This window comes from Pseudonaja textilis, chromosome 7, assembly GCF_049901715.1.
Source record: "Pseudonaja textilis isolate UNSWEBS1 chromosome 7, rPseTex1.2, whole genome shotgun sequence".
NCBI classification, from domain to species: domain Eukaryota; kingdom Metazoa; phylum Chordata; class Lepidosauria; order Squamata; family Elapidae; genus Pseudonaja; species Pseudonaja textilis.
The window spans coordinates 20,754,781-20,779,651 of NC_141996.1; the positions used below are offsets into that span (position 1 = coordinate 20,754,781).

General features: G+C 41.6%; 1 protein-coding gene across 30 annotated transcripts in view; it reads right to left on the bottom strand.

Moving 5' to 3' along the window:
* The window catches only part of ATP8A2 (ATPase phospholipid transporting 8A2), a 346,608-nt gene that overhangs the window by 160,215 nt on the left and 161,522 nt on the right, over nt 1–24,871 (bottom strand). For all 30 annotated transcript variants that reach the window (XM_087937192.1, XM_026708935.2, XM_026708941.2 and 27 more), the window contains one exon: nt 2,381–2,564. In XM_087937192.1, coding sequence (XP_087793318.1) covers nt 2,381–2,564 — 184 coding nt within the window. The remainder of the gene's footprint in view (nt 1–2,380; nt 2,565–24,871) is intronic.

The following is a 24,871-nucleotide window of genomic DNA, read 5'->3' on the forward strand; positions in this document are numbered from 1 at the left end:
AGATATGTTCAGAAAGGGTTGTCTCTGCACCATATACTTTAAACTTTCCTAAAAATAATGACTCTTAAATAGTTCATATCTTTGTCTGTGAGATATTGTTTGTTTAAAAGAAATAAATATTCCTAGATATATTAGCATTTAGATTTGGAGTTTCTAGTCTTCTTATTGGAGGAATAGGTCAGGACTCATCAAAATCAGATGAGAATCCTGATATCTTCTCAAAGAAGAACAGGACAATGGGACTTCCAAGGCTAACTGTACATTGGCAGTAACTTTACAGAGCCTTTGCACCCATAAGAATAGACCAGACAATAGGACAGAAAAAGAGCTCCAGGCTGTTGTCAAAAATGCCTTAGACTTGTATCTGTCCCGGAGAAGAAGGAAAAAGGAAGAAGTTAATCATGAAGCCTGAACTGAAACAATATTGAAGGATCTCAGCTTCTCAAGAACTCCAAGCTTAAGACCTAAGATTCCTAGATTTTCTTGAGATAGAAGGCTAACTCTCGTACTAAAACAAGGATTGCCTTCTGCGATGAATACATTTCCTTCAAGTTATTGGATAGGTCTTCAAGAAACAAATAATGTGCTCCTTTAAAAGATATCTTGGAAATGTTTAAGTATCTTAATTCAGTTGGTGCCCTTAAAGCAATCAGGATTGTAGCTCCCAAAGTTCACACTGGACTCTGGGTGAAATCCTGGGAAGGCTGCTTGAATTAATATTGAAGCATCTTGTTTCTTGTTTTCAAACCAATTTCCCTTCATGATGATGTATCAATCAGGAAAAAGGATACACCAAAAAGGGATTCCTATCTACCTCACTGTTGTTGGGTCTGGAGACTGGTTGGGAGGCTGTTTGTTTTTCTGTTTAAAAAAATTTGCATTCCATCAGTTTTAGCTGGCACTGCAAACAGAAAGAAATTATAGGAGTGGGAGTTTAATATTATCTAGGAAGCCACACACTGCAGCAATATAAACTGATCTTGATTTACTTCTAACAGCCATTCCTTCAATCCCAGAGATTAAAAAAAGGTGATGATGGGGTCTTTCACTGATAACCTCTGAATAAATGCCAAGGGATTGATAAGGACTCCCATATAACTATGTTTCCCTTATCATACTGTGCCTTTTGGAATCCTAAAATCAGAACTATAGTAAGTACTAATAGACGCTGAACTGGATAATGCCCATCACCACTGCTTAATTGTTTAAACCATTAAACCTGTATGTTTCACTTCGGAAGGCAAGGATGGCATTACCAGGGATGATGTAATTAATCAATATCAAATAATAAACTTTACAGTGAATAATGAAAGTTAAACTTTACAGCTCAGAATGATGGATATGATGGTTATGTTTGAGCATATGTTTATTATAATTATCCGCATTCAGGTATCTCTATATCAGGGGTCAAACTCGATTTCATTGAGGGCCACATCAGGCTTGGGGTTGACCTTGGGGGCCCAGGGGGCATGGCTGGGGTGGTAGTGGCCAGCTCAACACTGCTCACATCGGAGGGTGGTGCCTATGGTGCCCAGGGTGGGGGTTGGGGATCCATTGTCTGCATGGGACGACGGTGGCCCCTCGCAGACTGCAGGGCAGCCCCGCAGATCTAAGGTTGACTGCGTTCAGGCCCAGATGGCTGCCACCAAGTTTTAGATCAGTGCTTGGATGACCTGGGCCGGGGCTGAGGCGCCAGGGGACAGCCCTTCAGTGTTTCTTTGTGGGCCAGATCTAACCACATTGTGGGACAGATCTGGCTCCCAGGCTTTGAGTTTGACATCCCTGCTTTATATAATAAGCTAAAAGTGGCACTGCATCAGAAAATCTTATATGCCATCAAAGAATTTCAAAATCAGGGCAACTGAAAAAGTCAGTGGTTCTTGACCATCTCTGAAACCTATCACTGATCATTCCTGATCAGAAGTAGGAAGCTAAAGAATATTCAGCTTCTTTCATAGCGTTTTCTTATATCATTAAAAAAAAAGGAGTGGCAGTCTCTATTGTAGAATAGGGACAGGTGATCAACAAATGTCTATTGCAAGAATAAAAGTAAGAGGAGGGAGGAGGAGGAGGAGGAACTATTATTTTGACAACTGCAATGTCTGAGTCATCTTCCAGACTACTGGAAATATGGTAGAAACACAATGATGGGGAAAAAAGAAACCTCAGCATTTAGGATGAAATGGCTCCTGGCCAAGTACAATGGAAGGAATTGCACACATTTACAAGTTCTCTGCATTAAGTCAGCATCCTCAAAGGAAAGGAGGGAAAAAAAGGACATCTGCTTGGCCTCTAGATCAGCAGTGAAGTATTTATGCTGTCTACGCAACCAACACCCTTTCAACAGGATATGGCAGCTGTTTCTTTGTAGGCATCTAACCTGTGCTATTGCATAATCAGAAGAGTTGGTTGCCTGCATGCCTTCATTGCCACTGATCCCCACTCCAACATGAGCCGTCTGGATCATTCCAACATCGTTGGCACCATCCCCTATGGCCAGAGTGATGGCATTCACATGTTTCTTTACCATGTCTACTATTTCTGACTTCTGCAGAGGAGACACCCTAGGGGAAGAAGAAGAAAAAAGTCTGTCAGTTTCCAAACTATGTGTGACTTTTAAAGGGAGAACTGCAGATTGAAAAAAAAAAAAGGCAATCACTGGAAAATTTCCTGCTCCAATACTTCAGGTGTTAGAGTGCATGCCAAATCCCCCCTTCCTTCAAATCCACTGTGGATGGAAGACTCATCAAGAATAGTAGGCTAAAAACGTTTTGATTACCCAAAAACATTTTTTCCAATTCTTATACCATATGATAGCTCTCTCTAGATGTGTTGAGATATCAACGTTCTTAATTCCATCTTTTAGTAGCTGGCAGATTACAGGGATTGAAGGCCAAGAAATTAGAGGGCATTGGATTGGGAAAAGGTATAAGACTAGTATTGAAATTGCTATATTGAAAGAGTTTTGTCCTTATTCACAAATACAGTGCATACACATTTCCTATTCAAGTGCTCTGCAGAACTTCTGGAACTACTGCCAACTATCATGTGTCTGGAGGGGATAGTGCACACAGATCTCTCTGAAGAAATTAGGTTTTACCTGTTTTAAGCTTCTTGTCTTTATGTTGTCTGTACAATGCAACTGGACTCAAGAAGAAAGAACATAGGAAACTGTTTTAGACACTTTCAATTGCTTAGTTCAATATTGTCTTCTGTATCAATGTCTCCCCAGAGTCTCTGTCAAAAGTGTTTCTCATCATTTGCTACTAGAGCTTCCCAAAAACAAAACAAAACCCAGAAATACCAGACTGAGGAATCTAGAAAAATGATACAATTGGTTTCAAAAGAAATGGAGGTGCTCTTTCAGCTAGCGCATAACTATTTGTGAACCAATACCCACAAGATGCATTGATGTCTACTAAGTTGAATTGCTTTTAAAAGGGAGAGGAGAATGATTTTAAAAGGGAGTCTTGGAGAATGGATTTTTTACTATTGCCTATCTATGACAACTATGTGTTACCTCTATTAATAGGAAAATTAGCTTTGACCAACTTTAGCGAGATGGTATTGTGCATTTGTGTCCTGCATGTGAGTTTCTGTTGGCTGACCATTATGAGACTAGAACATTGGCTGGAGGGACCTTTCAATCAGATCCAGAATAAAAAGAAAAGATTTTATTTTTTAAAATGACTTTCAACTTACAAAGTATAGGTTCTCCCACTAAGCAAGTGTCAGCTCAGCAAGGTAGACCAGACCAAACCAATGCCAGATGGGTCAGAACTATTTTATTATAACAACTGTAGTAACACTATTTTGTAATTTTGAATGCACTTCCTTCTCTCTCCCTTTATCTTCATGTGAACTAGGGAGAAGTTTATCTGGAATGCTTTCTCATGTTCTTTTCTTGGCCCAAGCTCAGTCCCACTTACAGTATCAGACTATCACCATGACAGCAATTCATTCTCCTGTTCTTCAAGGCCATCCCTATCCCTTTACTAATAGGTTCTACTAATAAGCTACATTGATCAAGCATGTGATACCTGATAATCAGAGGACAGACTGCTGAAAGGAGCCACTGAATCCTTCAAATCATTGAATAGTTGAATTTGGCATGCAAAAAGAGACTATAATTCAATGATTTGGATTAATAATGCAACTTATAGGTCCATTTGTAATCTACAAACTTTTCAAAGCTGCTAATATTACTCCTACTGCTTGCAGCAGTCCTTTGCTTTATTTTTCTCCTCCATATCTTTTTAGAACTCATAGCTGCAAAGTTATAATTATACAGAGATAAAGAAATAGATTTATGTTGCCCTGAGTTGTACAAAATAAAGGCAAAATATAAATCAAATAAATGCAGACATAAATCTAGTTATAGATATATATACAAGGTGACAACATTGACCAATCTCTTTACAAACTAGAAGAGTTTCTTCTTATCTGGGGCACATTGGTGAATTACTCCAGAGTTTTAAATCCCTATTTGGTTGAGACCCCGTCTAAATTTTTTACTTTATGAGTTGCAATCAGGAATGAAAACAGACTGTAGTTTTGGCAGTATTTTATATTTATCAGAAGAATACCAGTCTTAGAATTTAACATGGATGAAACTCAATATCATCTATGTTTCAGTGAGATTATTCACAGGTAAGCAATTTATTTTAATACTATGGTAAAGTAAATCAATGCTGTAATCTTTCAAGTAAAAAGATTTATCAATCGCCTCTATGAGAATCTTTTGTCCAAAGATACTTAGACTAAATTAGTTAAATTTCCTTTTCAGTCAAACTTTCCTAATGCTTAGTCTTTTGAATAAAAGCTTTCCCAAAGATAAAAGTTAGCACATGAAGACTAATGATAGAATTTCCCAAGTAATTAAATCTACAAACAAAGCACTGTGGGAAACTATTCTTTGATAACATGAAAATTAAACAGATTTACAAGTTTAAGCCAACTTTCTCCAATTTGATGCTCACAATAATTGAGAAAACATAGCATTTCCTTATCTGGTTCTCTCCAGGGATTGGACAACTGCCACAAGTGCTATGAAGTTTAAAAAGAACTCTGCCATTGGCCTGTTCAGAATAGAACTGGGAATTTCAAATGAGGAAGGTCATGTAATAAAATGTCATCTTCCTTAGGGATAAGAATGATAATTAAAGAACTGAAAGGAAAAATAAGAATATATGGATAGTTTTTATAATGAAGGCATGAAAATAGGGTTTTCAAATAACATTCTTGGGCCCTCACATTTTTAATGATAAGAAACAGTATCTAGAGTTGAGAGTCAGCAGGATTCCTGATTTTACAAAATACTGTAGCAATATTAAAAGAAATAATGTCAATAAAGGAAATTACAAAGAAATTCTCCTAATAATGAGTAATTAAATATAAGCAAATGTGGAATGGTGCACCTCAGAACTAAAAGTGATACACTCTGCAGATAACTGAGAAAACTGTTAGAGAAGGAAACTTAGGTTATAGTGTTTAGATTGGCCTAGTGCGCTATGTACAAACTCTATGTCTAGAAGAATTTGGAAGAAGTTAAATGTTTTAAAGGTTGAAACATAATTCTAAATCTCATGACCATAAGATATTTTTACATGTAGATACTTCTAGAAAGCTTGCAAGTAACCTCCTAAATGTAAAAAAAAAAAAAACAACTAAGAAGGATTTAAGAATGAATGACTATGGAAATCCTCAGTCATCTAGGTCATGGTTGGTGCTTTTTCAAAAGGCAACTTGACTTTTTTCTTGAAGACATTTTGCTTCTCATCCAAGCAGCTTCTTGGTGCTAATTTGATACCATGCATCCTTGCAAGCTTTTGTTAAGGTATACCAAGTCTTCTGTGGGCCTTCCTTCTGAAGAAGTTCTGAAGAAGCTTCTTGGATGAAAAGTAAAATGTCTTCAAGGAAAAACAAAGACCAGTTTTGAAAAGGCACCTTTGAGACCTCAGAAATGAAGGTGGACTTCTTAGAAATAAGGGGAAATAGACAGAGTGTACCTATTTTGTATGGGATATCTTAATGGAGATCAAGTGGTTCAGGTCTTTTTTCATTTGAAATGCACGGATACAGTTGTTTTATTTGTCTGCTTGCTTGTTTTTTAGTAGAAAATAGATGAATGATACAAAAGTTAGCATTTTTATTCTATAGAGTTCATTTTGTGAGCTTTACTTTTAGCTAATGGAAGAATTGAGCTGTTTAAGAACATATTTATGACTGCATATGTTCTTTGTGTTACTGGAAGCTTACACTGGCTACTGTGCTTGGGGGGGAGTGATAAATAAAAAAAAATACTCAGCAGCCATCCTTTTGCTTGCTTGTTTTTAAGATAAAGATGTGCCTCTATCAGCAGAAAGACATGTTATGCTAAACACATTAGTACATCTGGGAAATGTGTAAGGAGATGAGAGGAAAGCATCTTCCAAGGGAGAAAAAGAGAGGCCTGATTTCCTCTAACTGAAAAGTATAAGTGTAGTATTTCCAAGGATAGAAGGATACTTATCAATAACAGAGAATGTTTGTAGCTCAGGATTGAAATGAAGGATCCTTGGTGCTCTCTGAGCTTGACTGCTTTCTTGCAGACATTTCATTACCCAAACTAGGTAACACCATCAGTGCTAGACAAGCTCAGAGAGCACCAAGGATGCCTCAGAGGGATACTTACACTAGAATATTCTTTACACGATTCAACTTAACATTATTTGGCCAATATTTGAAATTGAAACAATGATTGTAAAATGTCTTTTGTAAAAATGGCACTGATTGTGATAAGCCCTCCCTACCATTTTTCCACCAATATTCAGACTCCAAAAAACTAGCCTTTAAGGTCTTCTTCACCTCAAGTGAAGAAAACAATTGCCTGAATCCAGTTCTCCTGTGATATATGTACCAGTGCCTTCTTTGGTAAAAACAAATTATGATGTCCCTGTCTCCTGCCCACAAGTCCATTAAATAGAAAATGGAATATATTATGGGAAACTGTGATTTAAATAGATGGCTTTATTATATTCATTTTTGGTTGCAACAGGAATTAAAATTATATATTTTAATGTCTTTAGCACAAAATGTGTTAATTTGATATCTTGCTTCCTTGTAAGCTTTTCTTAAGACATACAAAGCCTTTGTGAGCTTTCCTTCTTTGAAAGTAACATTTATTTATTACAGATTACCATTACTAATTTTTAAAGCAATATACCTATTTTTTTTAAAAATAGCTTCCCTCCCAATCCTACAAAAGGCAAGACAAATGGCAAAATTTGTAATGTTCAAGATAAAAGGCCAAAGAATGATGCTATACTTTCCTACCAAGTCAAACACGTTAATTTCAGGTCCCAGATTTTTTAAAAAAGTTGCACAATATTGTCCAGTGACAAGGTAGGAAAACCAAACCTTACATTTATTTTGTGTCTTTGGGATCTATGGGCTGTCTTTAATGGTTGCAGACGAATTCCACTTATCACAAAAATCTCAAATTGTGACACAAATGGAAGTTAGCAGAATAAATAACATGGCTGTATCTCTTTTACATTTCTAATGACCTCAATCAATATGACAACCATATCAAGATACTTAATTGCAGTGGCTTTCCTTTTGATCAGACCACTGTATGCCGTTTTTTAAATTCAATTGTATCTAATGTAAACATTTTTAAGGACAGAGAATTGCTTTGCAAAATTCAGAGAGGCATGTGAAAAGCAAAGGACTTGCTAGTTCAAGTATTTGTTTGGGAAATATAAATTAGTTCAGGTCTGGTTTATTTATTATTAAATTCCAACTCATGTCTTAATACATTGCAGGTACAGTATTCAACTGCCTGAGAAAGAACATTCTCAGAAGCTAAAAATCCATTCCACCCTGAACAACTGCAAGAGTTGGTTGTTTTGAAAAGCCATATCTCCTAGACATAATGTAATTATTACCAGAAGAAAAATATGCCAAAATTATAGAAGTCTCCTCTAAACTATAAACTACAGAATTTTGACCTTCCAATTGCAGAGATCAACTATACTATTAAGATCATAATATTTTCCAAAGACTAAACTAAATTTGACAGGGAGGAACTCACCAATTTGGATTCCTAGCAATTCTTTAAAATAAATGTCGGAGTATTGAAAACATATAACATTTTTTTCTTCAAAAAGAGAAATACAATTTTCTCCATACCATCCCCAATTTTATTATTACATTAGGCTGAGAGACACTAAACGTCAGAGCTGGTTGGGAATTTAACCTTGGCCTCTACTTTATAATAATAATTTTGCCCTCATAAGCTAAGATAAAGGGTTAGAGTGCAAGCAAAGTAAAAACTTTATCTAGGATAACATTATAGCCTATGTTGGACTAGATGCCTCTTGGAAGGTTACAAGCACCCACAACAACAACTATCCTATTCCAATAGTGTTTTTCAACAACTGGCATTAAAAGAACCACCATGGATTCTGGAAATAGTTAGCAGGGTTCATAGCGAATGATGAATTCATTGACCATGAATCTTTTCAAAGGCAAACTACAAGTTACAGACATCTGAAATTCTAATTACATTTTGCCTATAACATATCACATGTACCATAGTTATAAGATTGCTTTATTCTTACTTATATAAAAGCTTAGGAATGGATACCATGTCTAGGCTAGAAGATAAGAGGGCTGGAACCTTTTTTTCTCCTTTCTGCTGTGGTTTTAGAAGCAAAATACAATCCTGCAATTTTCACACGGGAAAATATAAGTGAGAGATGCCCTACTTGTTAAATTATAACCTCAATCAGAATCCCCCAAGTTTTAGCATTAAAAAGGATTTTAATATGTATGTATGTATGTATGTATGTATGTATGTATGTATGGTATTCAGCTTTGTTCGGGTATTTTCCCACGTTATTATAGTTGTGCTTTTAAAGTTGTAGCAACGTTTCGGCAGAATCTCATCTGCCATCATCAAGCTTGTGTATTGTGTTTGTCTGATATATATCCATTGCTATAATTTGTGGAAACAAATTGCATAGTTTCATTATGCACTGCTGAGTGAATTTTAAGAAAAACTTTGTTTTAAGAAAAACATTGTTTTACCATGCTGAGTGCTTTACACTCAGACTATAATTAAATGACTGAGAAAGGCAAGAAAAAAAATCTCCTTATCTGGGATTCTGTGAGTTCTGACATGTGTGGCAGGCACCAGATTTGGGAAGGCTAATATGTTTCTGCATACTCTATAAGTCTATATAGGATGCATACAATAGTAGAGAAACATAATGGATTAAGACAATTAAAATGCAAGCAAACAATTTTGCAGAATGTCAACAGATTTTCTGATTCGCCCAAGCAATTTTCAAATATGAGAGCAATGGTTAAAAGAAAGTAATTTATGGCAGATACTGGCATTGGTACTTTTCCTTCCTCAAGTTCTAAATAATAGCACATGCTCAAAAAGGTTGAAGCAAATGAAGAACAACACAAAATGCTAGATGTGGAATCCCAACTAGCTGTCACTTATTTTTAGTTATTAAGTATTCTTTCCCAACTACTAACAGTTTACTCATTTTGCTCTCACACCGTATTCTAAGTCATCCTTCTCTAGCTTAATCTCTATATGTTTTCTGCAGCTCTGTAGAAACTAGAAGGATTCAACAATAAACAAATCTTACAATATAAACAAATGGAGCCTGGCTGGGAAATTATGGAATTTCGACCATATCTCTGGAGACGTTGGAAAAATTTTCTTTATTTGCGACACAATAAATAAAATAAAATCTACAGATAATTAATAATATAAAGCGATTCTAGATTAGGAGTTCATTTTTTTATTCTTCTGAACAGAATATTGCAAAAAAAAAAATGTAAAAGGAATTTATCCAAACACAACAGAAGTAAATTTGATGTGGTGAGACCTTCTGACCCAAATAAGATCAGGTTCAAAAGTAGACCAGATGAGAGGTTGAGCTAGAGAGAAAAGCGTTCCAGAAAAGGAATCCAATGCATCTGTATGGGAGAATTGGGTACAGATTCAGAATTCTGACAAGGGATCCATTCTAAAACCTATTTACTCAGCATGTCCTAGGAAATAGCACATATGCATAAATATACATAGAAGCAATATGACAATAGAAGAGAAACATAAACACACACACACACTGCCAAGATATATGCTAAGAATGTAGATGACTGTACTATAGATAGCTTATATGTAATAAATGGATACTGCATATCACCACCTAAGTACATATATATTTGCTAATCATACTTGCAAACCAGTAAACTAGGTAAATAAATATTTATCAGGAAAATGTCAAGCCATCTGGAGTTAAAACGTGGCTGAAAGTAAATATTTTACTGGTAATGTTAAGTTGGGTAGATCGGTTCGCATTGAGAGGCGAGACTCGGGAGTGAACATTCAGCTCTTTATTGTGAGGGTAGGAATGGAACAGAATAGGCTTGCGAGCCGCTTGGCTTTATACAGCCAGCCGGTGGCTCGGCGGCCAATGGCAGCGCTTTGAATCTCCCGCGATCGGCTCGGCCAATCGCAGTAGATTCTTAGCGCTCCAATCACAGGAGTTCAGTCAGCCAATCAAGTTGCAGTCCGGGTGGACCAATCGGAATGCGAGTCTTCAAGAATGTTAATACAGAACACCCCTCCCCTCATGGTTTCATCCGATGCAGCGTGGTGACGTAGTCACGCAGGTAGGCGGGGCTCCGTACCTGCCTGGTTGACCTGCGCGGCTCAGTCTGTGTGTGATCGTCGGCCAGTTTGGACGGGCTCCGCGTCGCTCTCAACCCTTCTGATGAAACCGCCTGGAAGGGTGAGCCGGGCCTGTTGCTGCAGCTCCCGCCCAGGCTACCTGGGTCGGTCGAGCTGCAGTTCCTGTTGCTCCCGCCTGGTCTTTCTGGGCTGGTTGAGCTGGCTTGACTGTACCTTCCAGGTGAAGCTCCCGTCTGCGACAGCTTGAGGTCTGCTGGTGAGTATGGTTGGTTTATTTGGACATTGCTATCTTTTGGTGGGGGGTGTTCGGCTTGCGTTTGGGGGTGTACCGCTGGCGTTTCCGGCCTTTTGTCGTTTCCCTGCTTGGTTTTTGTGGCTCCCCCTCCCTCTCTGCTTTCTGTGGTTGTTGTTGTCGAGGCGTCGGGGGTGTTGGCGGCTAGCCTAGACCGTAGCTGGTCGATGTGCCGCTTCCAGCTTCTTCCATCCGTGGTTTGGAGTCTGTATGACTGGGGGCCGGTTACCTGTGTTATTTGCGCGGGTACCCAGGGTGGGTCTCCCATGAAGTTCTTTGCGTAGACTGTGTCCCCGATGTTGAATGCCCGGTGCCGGCTGGAGGAATCTGGGGGTTTCTCCGGGTTGTAAGTGGGGTGTAGCCGGTCCAGCGGGGACCTCAATTTCCTGCCCATCAGTAGTTCTGCTGGGCTTTTGTTTGTGGTCGTGCTGGGCGTAATATGCTGTATGAGTAGCATTCTGTTTATCTTTTCTTGAATGTTGCAGGTTTCAATTTTCTGGATGGTTTTCTTTGTGTATTGGACCATCCGTTCCGCCCGTCCATTCGCCGCCAGGTGAGCCGTCGAGGTTAGGGCGTGTCTGATGCCCCGCTCAGCCAGGTATCTTTCAAATGCCAGTGCCGTGAACTGCGGGCCATTATCTGACACTAAGACATCTGGCAACCCATGTGTCGCAAAGAGTCTGTTAAGCTTATCGATGACCACTTCTGTTGTTGTTGTCCTCATGGTGCTTACCTCCAGCCAGTTGGAGTAGGCGTCCACGGTGATGAGGAATGTATGCCCCTTGGTCGGCCCGGCGAAGTCTATGTGTATTTGCGACCACGGTCCTCTGGGGGTTTCCCATTCCAGGACTGGAACGGCGGGGAGGTGGATCTTGTCTCTTGGCACCTGTTGCACCTGGCGACCCATGTCTTGATTTGCTTGTCCATCCCTGGCCACCAAGCGTAACTTCTGGCCAGGGCTTTCATCTTGACCACGCCCTGGTGCCCCTCATGTAGCATTGCCAGTACCCTTTTCTGTAGTGTCTCTGGTATAACTACCCGGTCTCCCCAGAGTATGCACCCTTTTTGTGTGAACAGCTCGGTTTGCCGGTTCCTGAAGGCTTTGAACTGTTCGCTGCCCTCATTTTCCGGCCACCCCCGCTCTACCCAGCTCAATACCCGCGCCAGCCGTTTGTCTTTATTTGTTTCTCGGGCAATGTCTGGTGCGGTTAAGAGCGGGCTGGGTAGAGTCTCTATTTGCAGGGTCGTTGTCGTGGGTGCTGGGTCGTCATCTAAGTCTGGTAGGGGTGACCGGCTTAGTGCGTCTGCATGCGGGATATTCTTGCCGGGTCGGTGTGACAGTTCATATGAGTAAGCGGGAAGGAACTCGGGCCACCTTGTCATCCGGGGTGACAGGATGTTTGGGGTGGCCTTGTTCCCTGCCAGTATTCCGAGTAAGGGTTTGTGGTCTGTAATGATTGAAAAGGTCCTACCGTAAAGGTACTCGTGGAACCTTTTCACTCCGGAGACGATGGCGAGGGCTTCTTTGTCCAGCTGGCTGTAATTTCTCTCCGGTCTGGTCAGCGTTCTCGAGAAGAAGGCGATGGGTGCTTCCTTCCCGTTGGGTAGGGTGTGACTGAGGACTGCTCCGATGCCAAAGGGCGACGCGTCGCATGTTACCGTTAGCGGCAGGGTCTCGCTATACTGGATCAGGACCGCGTCTGATGTTAGCAGGTTTTTTGTCTGTTGGAATGCAGTCTCCTCCCGCTTCCCCCAGGTCCAGGTGGCTGCTTTATCGAGTAGCCGGTGCAGGGGTTCCGCCACAGTCACTTTCTGGGGTAGGAAAACATTGTAAAAGTTAAGCAGTCCCAAGAACACCTGTAGTTCCGCCTTGTTTGTCGGTGTGGGGGCTTCCTTGATGGCTCTGAGTTTCTTTCCAGTTGGGTGGATTCCGTGCCGGTCTAGGAGGTACCCCAGGAATTCGACCCTCTCAGTGTAGAGTTGGCATTTGTTTTTTTTGACTTTAAGGCCGGCGTCTTTGAATTTTTTCAGCACTGCCCTTAAACGGGTTTCCAATTGTTCCTTGTTGGCAGCTGCGACCAGCACGTCATAAAAGTAGGGGACCACTCCTTTTATTCCCTGGAGGAGTCTTTCCATGAGGCTTTGGAAGACTCCTGGGGCAACGCTGACTCCGAATTGGAGTCGGTTGCATCGGAAGCCCCCGCGGTGTGTGACAATTGTTTGCACTTCGGCTGTCTCGGCATCGACCGGCAGTTGCTGGTAGGCTTGCGCCAGGTCAAGTTTTGCGAAGACCCGGCCTCCCCCCAGTGAGTGCAGAAGGTGCTGTACTACTGGGACGGGGTAGGCGCTTTGCTGTAGCGCGTGGTTGAGGGTGGCCTTATAGTCACCGCAGATTCTTATGGAGCCATCAGGTTTGATGGGGGTGACTATGGGCGTTTCCCAGCGGGCGTGGTCAATTGGCTCTAAAACCCCTTGCGCGACGAGCTTGTTTAGTTGCTCGTCGATTTTCGGTTTGAGCGCGAATGGCACTCGCCGCGGTTTGAGGCGGATCGGGGCGACGTTAGGGTTAAGGTTGAAGGAGATAGGGGCCCCTCAGTACTTGCCTAGAGAGTCGTCGAAGACCTCCTGGAAGTCCCTCACGAGCGTCGCTTCCCAGTCAGCCTCGTCTGTGTGGTGGATGCCCGTCACTTCTATTCCCAGCGGGGAGAACCATTGCAGGCCGAGCAAGCTGGGGTTTCTCTACAACTGTGAGTGGCAATACCTCGGTGTGATTTTTGAAGGTGACTTTAAAGTGTCCGATGCCGGCCACAGGGATGCGGTTTCCCTGGTAATCCTTCAGGATTAGTTTTTGGTCGTCTAGCTCGTGGCGGCGGATGGTTGGCACTAGGCGCTTGATTGTGCGCCAAGAGACCATGGAGAGGTAGGACCCGGAGTCCACTTCCATCTCGCAGGGCTGATCTTCGATGCTCACCTCCACGTGTACTTTTCGGGCGTCCATGGTCGATGAGTGGCCGATGACGACCATCTGGTGGGTTTCTTCACGCCGGTGTGCTTCGCGCTGAGTCGTCTGTTGTGGCCATCGCGGCTCCATCGGCTCTCGGTTTGGCGGTCTCGGTTTCGGGGGGTGCCGTCTCGTCGTCGGGGGCTGCTGCTGCTTCGTCGTGGGCTCTAGTTTTTCTTGTTCCGGCACACCTTGGTGATGTGCCCCCGCTTCTCGCAATGCCGGCAGATGGCATCGAGGAAATGGCATTCGGAGCGGGGGTGGTCGCCGCCGCAACTGGCGCAGTGGAATCCTGACTTACGTCCCCTCCGGTCCTGCCGGTCACGCTCAGCCTGTAGCCGGTGAATCTCCTCTTCCTCGTCATCGGTGTCAGATTGGGGGTCGATGTTGCCGTGATGTTTGGTTGTTTCTCGGCGGCTGGCTTCTCCGGGCCTCGCTGGTGCCGGGGTCGCTTCGTTGCCTGGCGGCCGTTCAGTTGTGTTCGCCTGCCGCATCCGGGCTGCCGATTGGCGGGTGGCCTCAGCTGCAGTTGCCTCAGCGAGGGTGTTGGCGAGGGAGATGTCGCCCCAGGCCATCAGCCGGCTTTGCAGTACGGGGTCTCTGAGTCCGAGGACGACTCGGTCACGTAACGCCTCGTCCAGGTCAGCAAACCCACATAGACCCCCTAGGTTCCTTAGCTGGGCCACAAAATCACCTATGGTTTCGCCCTCGCGCTGATCTCACCAGTAGAAGTCATGCCTACAGATGAGTATGGGCACGGCAGGGGCATAATGGTGGCGCAAGATGGGCTCGAGGTCAGCCCAGTCCATTTCCTTTACGTCGGCGGGCTTTGCCAATGCCTTGGCCATCTTGAATACCACGGGGCCACAGTGCGTCAGGAACACGGCTCGTTTTCTCTGCCCGTTGGCATCCTTGAGATTGCTGCATTCCAGGAACATCTGGAAGCGATCGGTGTACAATTCCCAGTCCTCGGTGGCTGGGTCAAATGGAGCGGGTGGCGGGGTGCTGCTGGCCATCTTGTGGGTCGTTGCGCGCCGTTTGCCACGTGCTGGTTGGTTCCTCGCCTCACAATCCCACCCTCGTCGCCAGTGTTAAGTCGGGTAGATCGGTTCGCATTGAGAGGCGAGACTCGGGAGTGAACATTCAGCTCTTTATTGTGAGGGTAGGAATGGAACAGAATAGGCTTGCGAGCCGCTTGGCTTTATACAGCCAGCCGGTGGCTCGGCGGCCAATGGCAGCGCTTTGAATCTCCCGCGATCGGCTCAGCCAATCGCGGTAGATTCTTAGCGCTCCAATCACAGGAGTTCAGTCAGCCAATCACGTTGCGGTCCGGGTGGACCAATCGGAATGCGAGTCTTCAAGAATGTTAATACAGAACAGGTAACGACTACAGAAATGTTAAAAGACAGCTCTTTCATAAGGTTTTAACTATATATCATTGCTATTACCTGTTACCAGCAATGGATGGTTGAATTTATCATATTTTTAAAAATTGATATTTATGGAATTCTTATAAGGCACATAGGAACTTGCCAGTGGTAGTCTACATAACTGTAAATAAGTAACAAGAGATGTACCTGCCTTGTTTAAATATTTGAAGTCATTTATATACAGAGACACCAAAGGCAACACATGATGATTAGTCCTTGAGGAAAAAAAATCCAGATGATTTCATTATACAGCAAAAAATATAGCAACCTCCTATAGCCACCAGTAATAAGGAGACCAGGAATAATTCCAGAAGTTGTATTCTACATGCTCTTCTTAATTTGTTATTCTAACCCAACAGAATGTAGGAAAGAACTTATGCAAGGGAGTTAGCATTCCGTTTATCTGTCTTCAGGATATTTAAAAACAGGACAGAAGTGGATCAAATCTGAAGTGAGAAGAAAAACTAACAGAGGGAAAAGTCAACCCTGAAAATGGGCTGGATCTGAACAGCAGGTAGAGAAAAAAAAAATTGATAAAATTTTCCCCTATGCATCTCCTACGGGGAATTAATTGGACCATGGCACAGAATGTTGCTGACCCTTCCATGCTAAGTCTGCTTTCTTTTTTCTTCTTTCCTGCCTTCCTCCTGGCCACACAACCAGAGTAAACTTACTTATTAAAAGGCTTGGAAGGAATTTTGCACATGCTTTCCCTACTTTCTTAATGGTGGCACATGGAAAAGTGGCAGGTTGCCGAATCCCATGCCATGCTGTGCCGCTTTCATTAGTCGCCATCATTCTTTTCCAACGTCTGAGTTGACAAGACTCTGAAGCTCTTTTCGACAATTTTTGTGGCAGCCCAATTAAGTCCCATTGGTACTATTAAAGGGGAAAGGGGATTGTCAGGATACAATTTTAAGGAACTAATCTTTTCCTGCAGGCAGAGAGGCGGACAATGCCTGAAGGACCCTCTTTCCCAATGAGAAGCATGCTTTGAAAAGTTTTGACAGCCAGTATGGTAATAAGCCAATTTCTATTGATGCATTCTCTTCAAAGGTGAACTCTAGGCGGGCAGTAAGAAGACAGCATTCAGTACCAGTTTCTACCGAAAGGAAATGTTGCCCATTCAGTGCTAGGAGACAGTTTATACTACACCTAATGCATCAAAAACTATTTTATGTAAACTATCATTAATGTAATTTATAGAACTAATATATCAACCATAATAAATGACACTAATTTAAAAGAAGAACAGAAGGAAACAGAAGGAGCTCGGCCATATGAATCAGCTTCTTATAAACAGATAAAGGATAGTGGAAATTTCATTGACTAAATAATTACCAAGCCAAAAAGAATGCTTGTAATTTGAACTTTTCCCACCTTTTGTATTCTTCCCCTCCCCCACACCAATCATGCCTGACTTTATAGATCTTCCCCAAGACCAAAATATTAACAGAATTAGTAAAACACCATGTAATAAAGTAACAAATATACACTGCTCAAAAAACTAAAGGGAACACAAAAATAAAACATCCTAGATCTGAATGAATGAAATATTCTTATTAAATACTTCGTTCATTACATAGTTGAATGTGCTGACGACAAAATCACACAAAAATTATCAATGGAAATCAAATTTAGCAACCCATGGAGGTTCCGGATTTGGAGTTACACTCAAAATTAAAGTGGAAAAAAACACTACAGGCTGATCCAACTTTGATGTAATGTCCTTCAAACAAGTCAAAATGAGGCTCAGTAGTGTGTGTGGCCTCCACGTGCCTGTATGACCTCCCTACAATGCCTGGGCATGCTCCTGATGAGGTGGCGGATGGTCTCCTGAGGGATCTCCTCCCACACCTGGACTAAAGCATCCCCCAACTCCTGGACAGTCTGTGGTGCAGCGTGGTGTTGGTGGATGGAGCGAGACATGATGTCCCAGATGTGCTCAATTGGATTCAGGTCTGGGGAATGGGTGGGCCAGTCCATAGCATCAATGCCTTCATCTTGCAGGAACTGCTGACACACTCCAGCCACATGAGGTCTAGCATTGTCGTGCATTAGGAGGAACCCAGGGCCAATTGCACCAGCATATGGTCTCACAAGGGGTCTGAGGATCTCATCTCAGTACCTAATGGCAGTCAGGCTACCTTTGGCGAGCACATGGAGGGCTATACGGCCCCCTAAAGAAATTCTACCCCACACCATTACTGACCCACTGACAAACCAGTCATGCTGGAGGATGTTGCAGGCAGCAGAACTTTCTCCACGGCGTCTCCAGACCCTGTCATGTCTGTCACATGTGCTCAGTGTGAACCTGCTTTCATCTGTGAAGAGCACAGGGCACCAGTGGCGAATTTGCCAATCTTGATGTTCACTGGCAAATGTCAAACGTCCTGCATGGTGTTGGGCTGTAAGCACAACCCACACCTGTGGACGTTGGGCCCTTATACTACTCTCATGGAGTCTGTTTCTGACGTTTTGAGCACAACATGCACATTTGTGGCCTGCTGGAGGTCATTTTGCAGGGCTCTGGCAGTGCTCCTCCTGTCCCTCCTTGCACAAAGGCAGAGGTAGCGGTCCTGATTCTGGGTTGTTGCCCTCCTACGGCCTACTCCACTTCTCCTGATGTACTGGCCTGTCTCCTGGTAGCACCTCTATGCTCTGGACACAACGATGACAGACTCAGCAAACCTTCTTGCCACAGCTCACATTGATGTGCCATCCTGGATGAGCTGCACTACCTGAGCCACTTGTGTGGGTTGTAGACTCCATCTCATGCTACCACTAGAGTGAAAGCACCACCAGCATTCAAAAGTGACCAAACCATCAGCCAGAAAGCATAGGAATTGAGAAGTGGTCTGTGGTCACCACCTGCAGAACCACTCCTTTACTGGGGATGTCTTGCTAACTGCCTATGCTTTCCACCTTTTGTCTATTCCATTTGCACAACAGCATGTGAAATTGATTGTCAATCAGTGTTGCTACCTAAGTGGACAATTTGATTTCACAGAAGTGTGATTGACTTGGAGTTACATTGTGTTATTTAAGTGTTCCCTTTATTTTTTTGAGCAGTGTATTATCCTTATAGTTACTGACAATTTGGCTGCTGGGCTGCCTGAAAATTCAGAGTTTACTTGCTTTTATTTATTCACTAGATTTCTAGCTCACACAATTTCATCACAGTTTTGCCAAACAGCTGATAACTGTTATCAGATTGATAACTGATAAAACCCAAGTGCAACGAAGCACCTATGAGGCAAAATGTGAGGTTTCAAATTTGATTTCCTTTGTGCCTAATACAGTTAACTTGCTTCCATTCCTGCTATATTTGACCATTTTCTTCTTCTTCCACATTCCAATTTGTTAATGACTTTTGGAACTCCCCAGTTACTATGTTCAGTTATTCTGAGTTCTGCATGGAACTGTGGCTTGTATTTCTATGTATTTGGTCACTCCTTCCCCGGTACACATTAAGCAAAGTCAAACCAATTTGTCCTCCCATAAGACATTTGGAAATAAACAATTTAGTGGCAAATGAAAAAGGGCTTGAGCTGCTAAGGAGGGGAGTCATAATGGACCTGCAGATCCTGGAGCGGTCATCCTACAGTAGGTAGACAAACCATCAGGCCCATTACCAATAAGCTTCCTATGCTCCTACGGGAGATGGATCCAGGAGCATTCTGAATGAAAGAAGATATATACAAATTGCCTGGCATTGTTCTCTGGCGCCGAGGCTTTGAGAATTTATTCCAGCCCAAGTTGATTAGGTAATTGGCACTGAAATTGTTTCTATAACTTGCCATTCCCTACTTAATGTCAACTTGTACTTTAGCACTTTCTCTCAGGGGAGCCTTAATCAGAATTACATTTGGCAGACTTACATAGCTATTGTGGCAGGGTAATTAGACATTTGTCATAGTTTCAATTTTTATCTTAACAGCTGTTTGTAAAAACAAATGTACTATTATTGTTGTAATCACTCATCTCCTGAGCCAAAAGCAACTCTGAAAAAAAGAGAGCAGATATACAGGCTTCCAGACATCCTACGGGTTGGATCCCACAGAAAGTATTGCCACATTTTGTACCTGTCTCTTGAAAAGAATTGAAGAGGGACCCTCTGAGGATCGAGGCATCCATATTTCTTATAGGGAGATGTTTGCATAGGCCCTTAAACAATTACACAATCCCTGTTTTCACAACCTCCCACTGAAGAACAACGCTCCCATCTCAATTGCAGATAAATGTTTGGTGCCAGTGACATCAACCATCTTTATAATTAACAGGTTCCTTCCTTGTAATGTTTCTGTCAACTGAGTAATTAATTGTTTAGCAGGGAAGAGCTACAATTGAACAGGGAAGGGAAAAATCTCAAAAACTGTTCTTTGGTTGAAAAAGTTTCTCATATTTTAAAATTGTTTAGAAAATACAACTCTTTATTTGAGGTAGATCAGGGGCCACCAACCTTTTGGACATGGAGGAATGGGGGAAAGTTTTTCCACAGACCAGAGGAGATGTGGTTTTGCATGCTGCCTGCATACTGCAGATGGGCCTTGGCTCTCAGGTTCCAAGTAATGCGACCATCATAAAACGAACTCCAAGGCATTTCAATTCCTCAAAGTACAAATTTATTAAGGTACACCATCTTGGCACTAACTAGTGGAAAGCCAGTACTGAAAGTTTCCTGGCTTTCCATGTCACTATAACTAAAAAAATTTCAATTTTCCAAAACAATATGTCACATTGGATGTGAAACCGTTTCCTGGCAACTTTGCTCTTCCTTCCTCTGGCCAGGCAGCCATTGGAATGCTGCTGACTCATTGTCCAGTTATGTTGTTTTGGCTGGAGCTCCATCCACCTCAGCTCTCCCCCACTCTCAGCTCCCAAGTGTGTATTCATATGAATAAACCAGATATAAACCAATCTACCAGCTAACCAAGTTCAGGCTTGACATTGGCATATTTGTATGGACAGATAATCCCTGAGATGGATTATCAAAGAAATAAATACACATGTACAAAATAAAGTCTTTCAAACTGCACCCCATGTCCTACTAATCTGCTTCACTATGGTGGGATGATGTTCCTAGGAGTGATGAGTGAAGAATACTAGGAGTGTATGCCAAGAGTAGGGTCACCTGGGACATGGAGGTCATCAGCTGTCCTGCAAAACCAAGCAGGCACCACATCTATGGAGAAGACATGGGAGGAAAGGGAGTTATCAGAACCTTACAGCACTGAGCTGAAGGCCTGCCTACCAGCAAAGATGGGAACGAAAAAGAACATAAACACATCAAGGAATCCCTCAGAATGTTTGGCTATCCCAAGTGGGCCTTCATCAAATCTCAAAAAAAGACCTTATAGGAGCTCCTCTGTAACAGACAATGACGAGGACAATAAAGGAAGCAATGTCGTCATTCTGTACATTGCAGGCATATCAGAAAAGCTCAGGAGGATCATCAGCCAATATAACATACATACACACTTCAAACCCAAGAATACACCAAGGTAGAAGCTTGTCCACCCCAAGGATAAAACACCCAGACAGAAACTGAGCAAAGTGGTATATGCAGTACAATATAGTGAGCCATGTGCAGATCTATACTATACATTGGGGAAATGAAACAACCACTTCATAAATGCATGGCACAACATAGGAGAACAAACGCATCAGGACCAGATTCAGCAGCCCATCTGCATTTAAAAGAAACATTTAAAAGACACAATTTTGAAGACAACAATGTCCATATTTTGGACAGAGGGGATCACTTGTTTGAAAGAGGGGTCAAAGAGGCCATCTATGTCAAAATAGAACAGCCCTCTCTCAACAGAAGAGAGGGGTACAACTTCATCGATCTCCAATCTACAACACAGTGCTTTCAACAGTCCCAAGAAGGCTCCCCACCAATTTGCACCACTCAGATGATCCTGATGACACAAGTGACCTTAACTTCAAGTGACCTTAACGACCCGCTAAAAGAATGCAAATGACCAGCTGTCTGCAAGGAGTATAAATCCTTCCATTCCCCACCAACTAGTCAGAGCTGAAGAAGCTTCTTGGATGAGGTGAAACGTCTTCAAAGAAACCCCCACTCCTTTAACCTCAAACTATCCACTATTGACCTCACCCCATTCCTAAGAGGTCTGTAAGGGGAGTGCATAAGTGCACCATCGTGTCTCCCATCCCTGTCCTATTGTCCCCATTTATTCATACCTATTTCCTGTACTCTTACTCATGTTTATACTCATACCTATTATCTTGTAAGCGATTGACAAATAAAAGAAATAAATAAAAATTAGAAAATCCAGTTGCCTCTTGAAAAAAAAGCACCTTTAGGACAAGCAGGCACCAGCAATGTAGGCAGATTTCAGTAACAATGGAAAAAGCATAATTTCTTAGGATTTCTTGCCTTATGGACTGTCAACTGGAAAGGTTGAAAAATAATTACCGGTAGTCCTCGACTTACAACAGTTCACTTACAACAGCACTGAAAAAAGTGACTTTTTTTTCACCCTTTATGACCATTGCAACATCCCCATAGTCATGTGATTTAAGTTGGAATGCTTGACAACTAACTCACATTTATGACGGTTGCAGTGTCCTGGAGTCATGTGATCATCTTCCGCTACCTTCTGACAAGCTAAGTCAACAGGGAAATCAGATTCACCTAACAACTAGGTTACTAATTTAAGAACTGCAGTGATTCACTTAATAAATGTGGTCAGAAAAGTCATAAAATGGGGCAAAACTCACAACAAATTTCTCACTTAGCAGCACAAATATTGGGCTCAATGGTGGCCATAAGTTGAAGCCTACCTGTATATACGGCAACTTCAGTGAGGCTAATTATTGACTCAACGATGGAAGAATACAGAAATACCTATGTAGTGGAAGAACAGAATTTGAAGATAGTTTGCAGAAATGGCTAAATTGTCTTGTTTAATTAAAGAGGGAACACCAATTCCTTTTATAACAGATGGGAAACTCTTTATAGCCTTTTTTTTTTCTAAAAATGGATAAAACAGAATTGGTGATTTTGGAACATATTGATTAAAAAGGTTTGTTTATGGGAAGAAGGGAACCAGGATATGTAATTTGGGAGGGTGGAAATGGTAATTATTAAGTTTGCAACTGCTACAAAATTAGAAATTTGCTTCTTTATATATTTTTCTTCTTTTGTTATTCAATTTTTCTTTTCTTCTTTGTTTTTTTATTTTTACTTCTTTTATGTTTCTGTAGTTTGCATAAAATTTTCTTTTAATAAGAAATATATTAAAAAAAGAAAAGGCATTATTTCATACTGCACAGGAGGCGGCAATGATTAAAATGCCTTCATTTTTAAAAATACATTCACATGGATAATGCAACCCTCCTTGAAATCTGAAAGCAGAAGGCTTTGCATGGATATTTCCAGAAGGCTTTGCATGGATGTTTCAATGACTTTCCTAGCTGGTCTCTGCACCTCTGTCCACGTAGTTGTTTTGCACTTCTGACTCTCCAATAGAAATGCTGCCTATGTACCCACATGACAATACAGATAATTACAGCATTCCTTCCTAGACTTGCAGGGTAAAGAACTTCAGAATTAACAGAATAACGGAGTTGGAAGGGACCTCGGAGGTCTTCTAGTCCAACCCCCTGCTTAGACAGAAAACCCTATACCATTTCAGACAAATGATTATACAATCGCTTCTTAAAAACTTCCAGTGTTGGAGCATTCACAGCTTCTGTTCCACTGATTAATTGTTCTGTCAGGGAATTTCTTTAGATTTAGGTTGCTTCTCTCCTTGATTAGTTTCCATCCATTGCTTCTTGTCCTACTTTGAGGAGGGGTATCCCAGTTATCTTCCTTAGTTTAAATGCTTCCTAGTGGCATAGAAACTCAATCATAGTGGAGTATAATATTTATATCTTACATAAAATACACTAACAGATGTGTGCTCCTATGTAGAAAAAAATCTGTCTTTTTTCATTTTATTAAGAGCTTTGTTTAGAGCAATTCTAATATTTAATTTCCACTGCTTCCGCCATTGCCAACTTCATAGATAGCAGTTTCTGTCCTCAAAAATTGTAGGATGTTCAGACCTCAGTTACAATAACAACAGATCTCTCTACAGACTACTAGGGACGCACTTATGAGCCAAAATGTCATTTCTGCTGTAGAAGCACCCATCCATTTTATATTATATGCTCTAATCATTAAATGGTCGATCTGGCAGATGTTTTATGGTCTGAATATGCCTCAAGAGATTATTCCAGTTTTTTTTTTCTGCAACAAAAAGCAGTACTTGTGAGACATGGGGTGAGTTTATCATAAAAGTGAGCCATTATCCATGGAACTATGAAACTTTGCAGCCTGAATGGATACTGTACTGGCAAGACACTGAGAAGTAGGACATAATCTTCAAACATTCCTCAGAGGAATCACACAGGAAATTAATTTAAATTAATTCAAATGATCAACCTAGTCTTTCTTCAGGATTTTTAAAAGATAGTTTTTAATTAATTTATATAAATGGAAAATATTTTGTTAACTTTCAGAAGACAGTTTCAAAAGGAAGGCACTGACCATTTTTAAGCTGGTCATCCCATTAAAAATATCCAAATGACTATTCCATTCTTCAAAAATAAATAGAGCAGAAAGCCATTTTCTTTTTGATTACATATAGCATTAGAGGATTAATGATAATTCTTTTGCCAACATCTATCTTCAGTTTCGGTTTTTTTCATGTGTTCAACATGAAAGGCTGTGGAACATTTTCTTTTACTGTCTTTGCAGTGCTTTTGTTTATTTCAGAGAGTGATGGCAAAAGCTTGAAATAAAAATAAGAGGAAGAGAATTTGTATTATTATTTATCCACATTTATTAACCATCCAATTCCAATGGCTTCTATGCAGTTGTGATAATGTAGAAGTAACCTTGGGAGACTAGGCCCAGAGACCCTGGCTAGGAATTATCAGATAAAAGACAACATAGATGGTCACTGAGTGGGGCAAGAGGTTTATAAGGGACCGTCTATGGAGAATCTCAGTCATGACTGTCCCAAAGATGCTTTTTCAGGAGGCAACTGAATTTCTTGTTTTTCTTTGAAGACGCTTTGCTTCTCATCCAAGAAGCTTCTTCAGATCTGACTGGATGGTGGGGAATGGAAGGATTTATATTCCTTGCAGACAGCTAATCATTTGCATTGTTTTAGAGAGTTGTTGAGGCCACTTGCAGGTTTTGTCTGTGTCCTCAAGGTCACCTGAGTAGTATGGAGCCTTCTTGGAACTGCTGAAGGGATTGTGCTTTCTTGCAGGATGTTTCCACGCTGTGTCCCTTCACTGTTGAACAAAGATACAGGCTGTTGGGGATGAGTCTATGTTGTCTGCATCTCAAACTGAAATGAAAATGGTCCTGTAGTCTGCAATTTGTTTTTCTGGAAATCCATTCATATTCCCGTACCATTCGA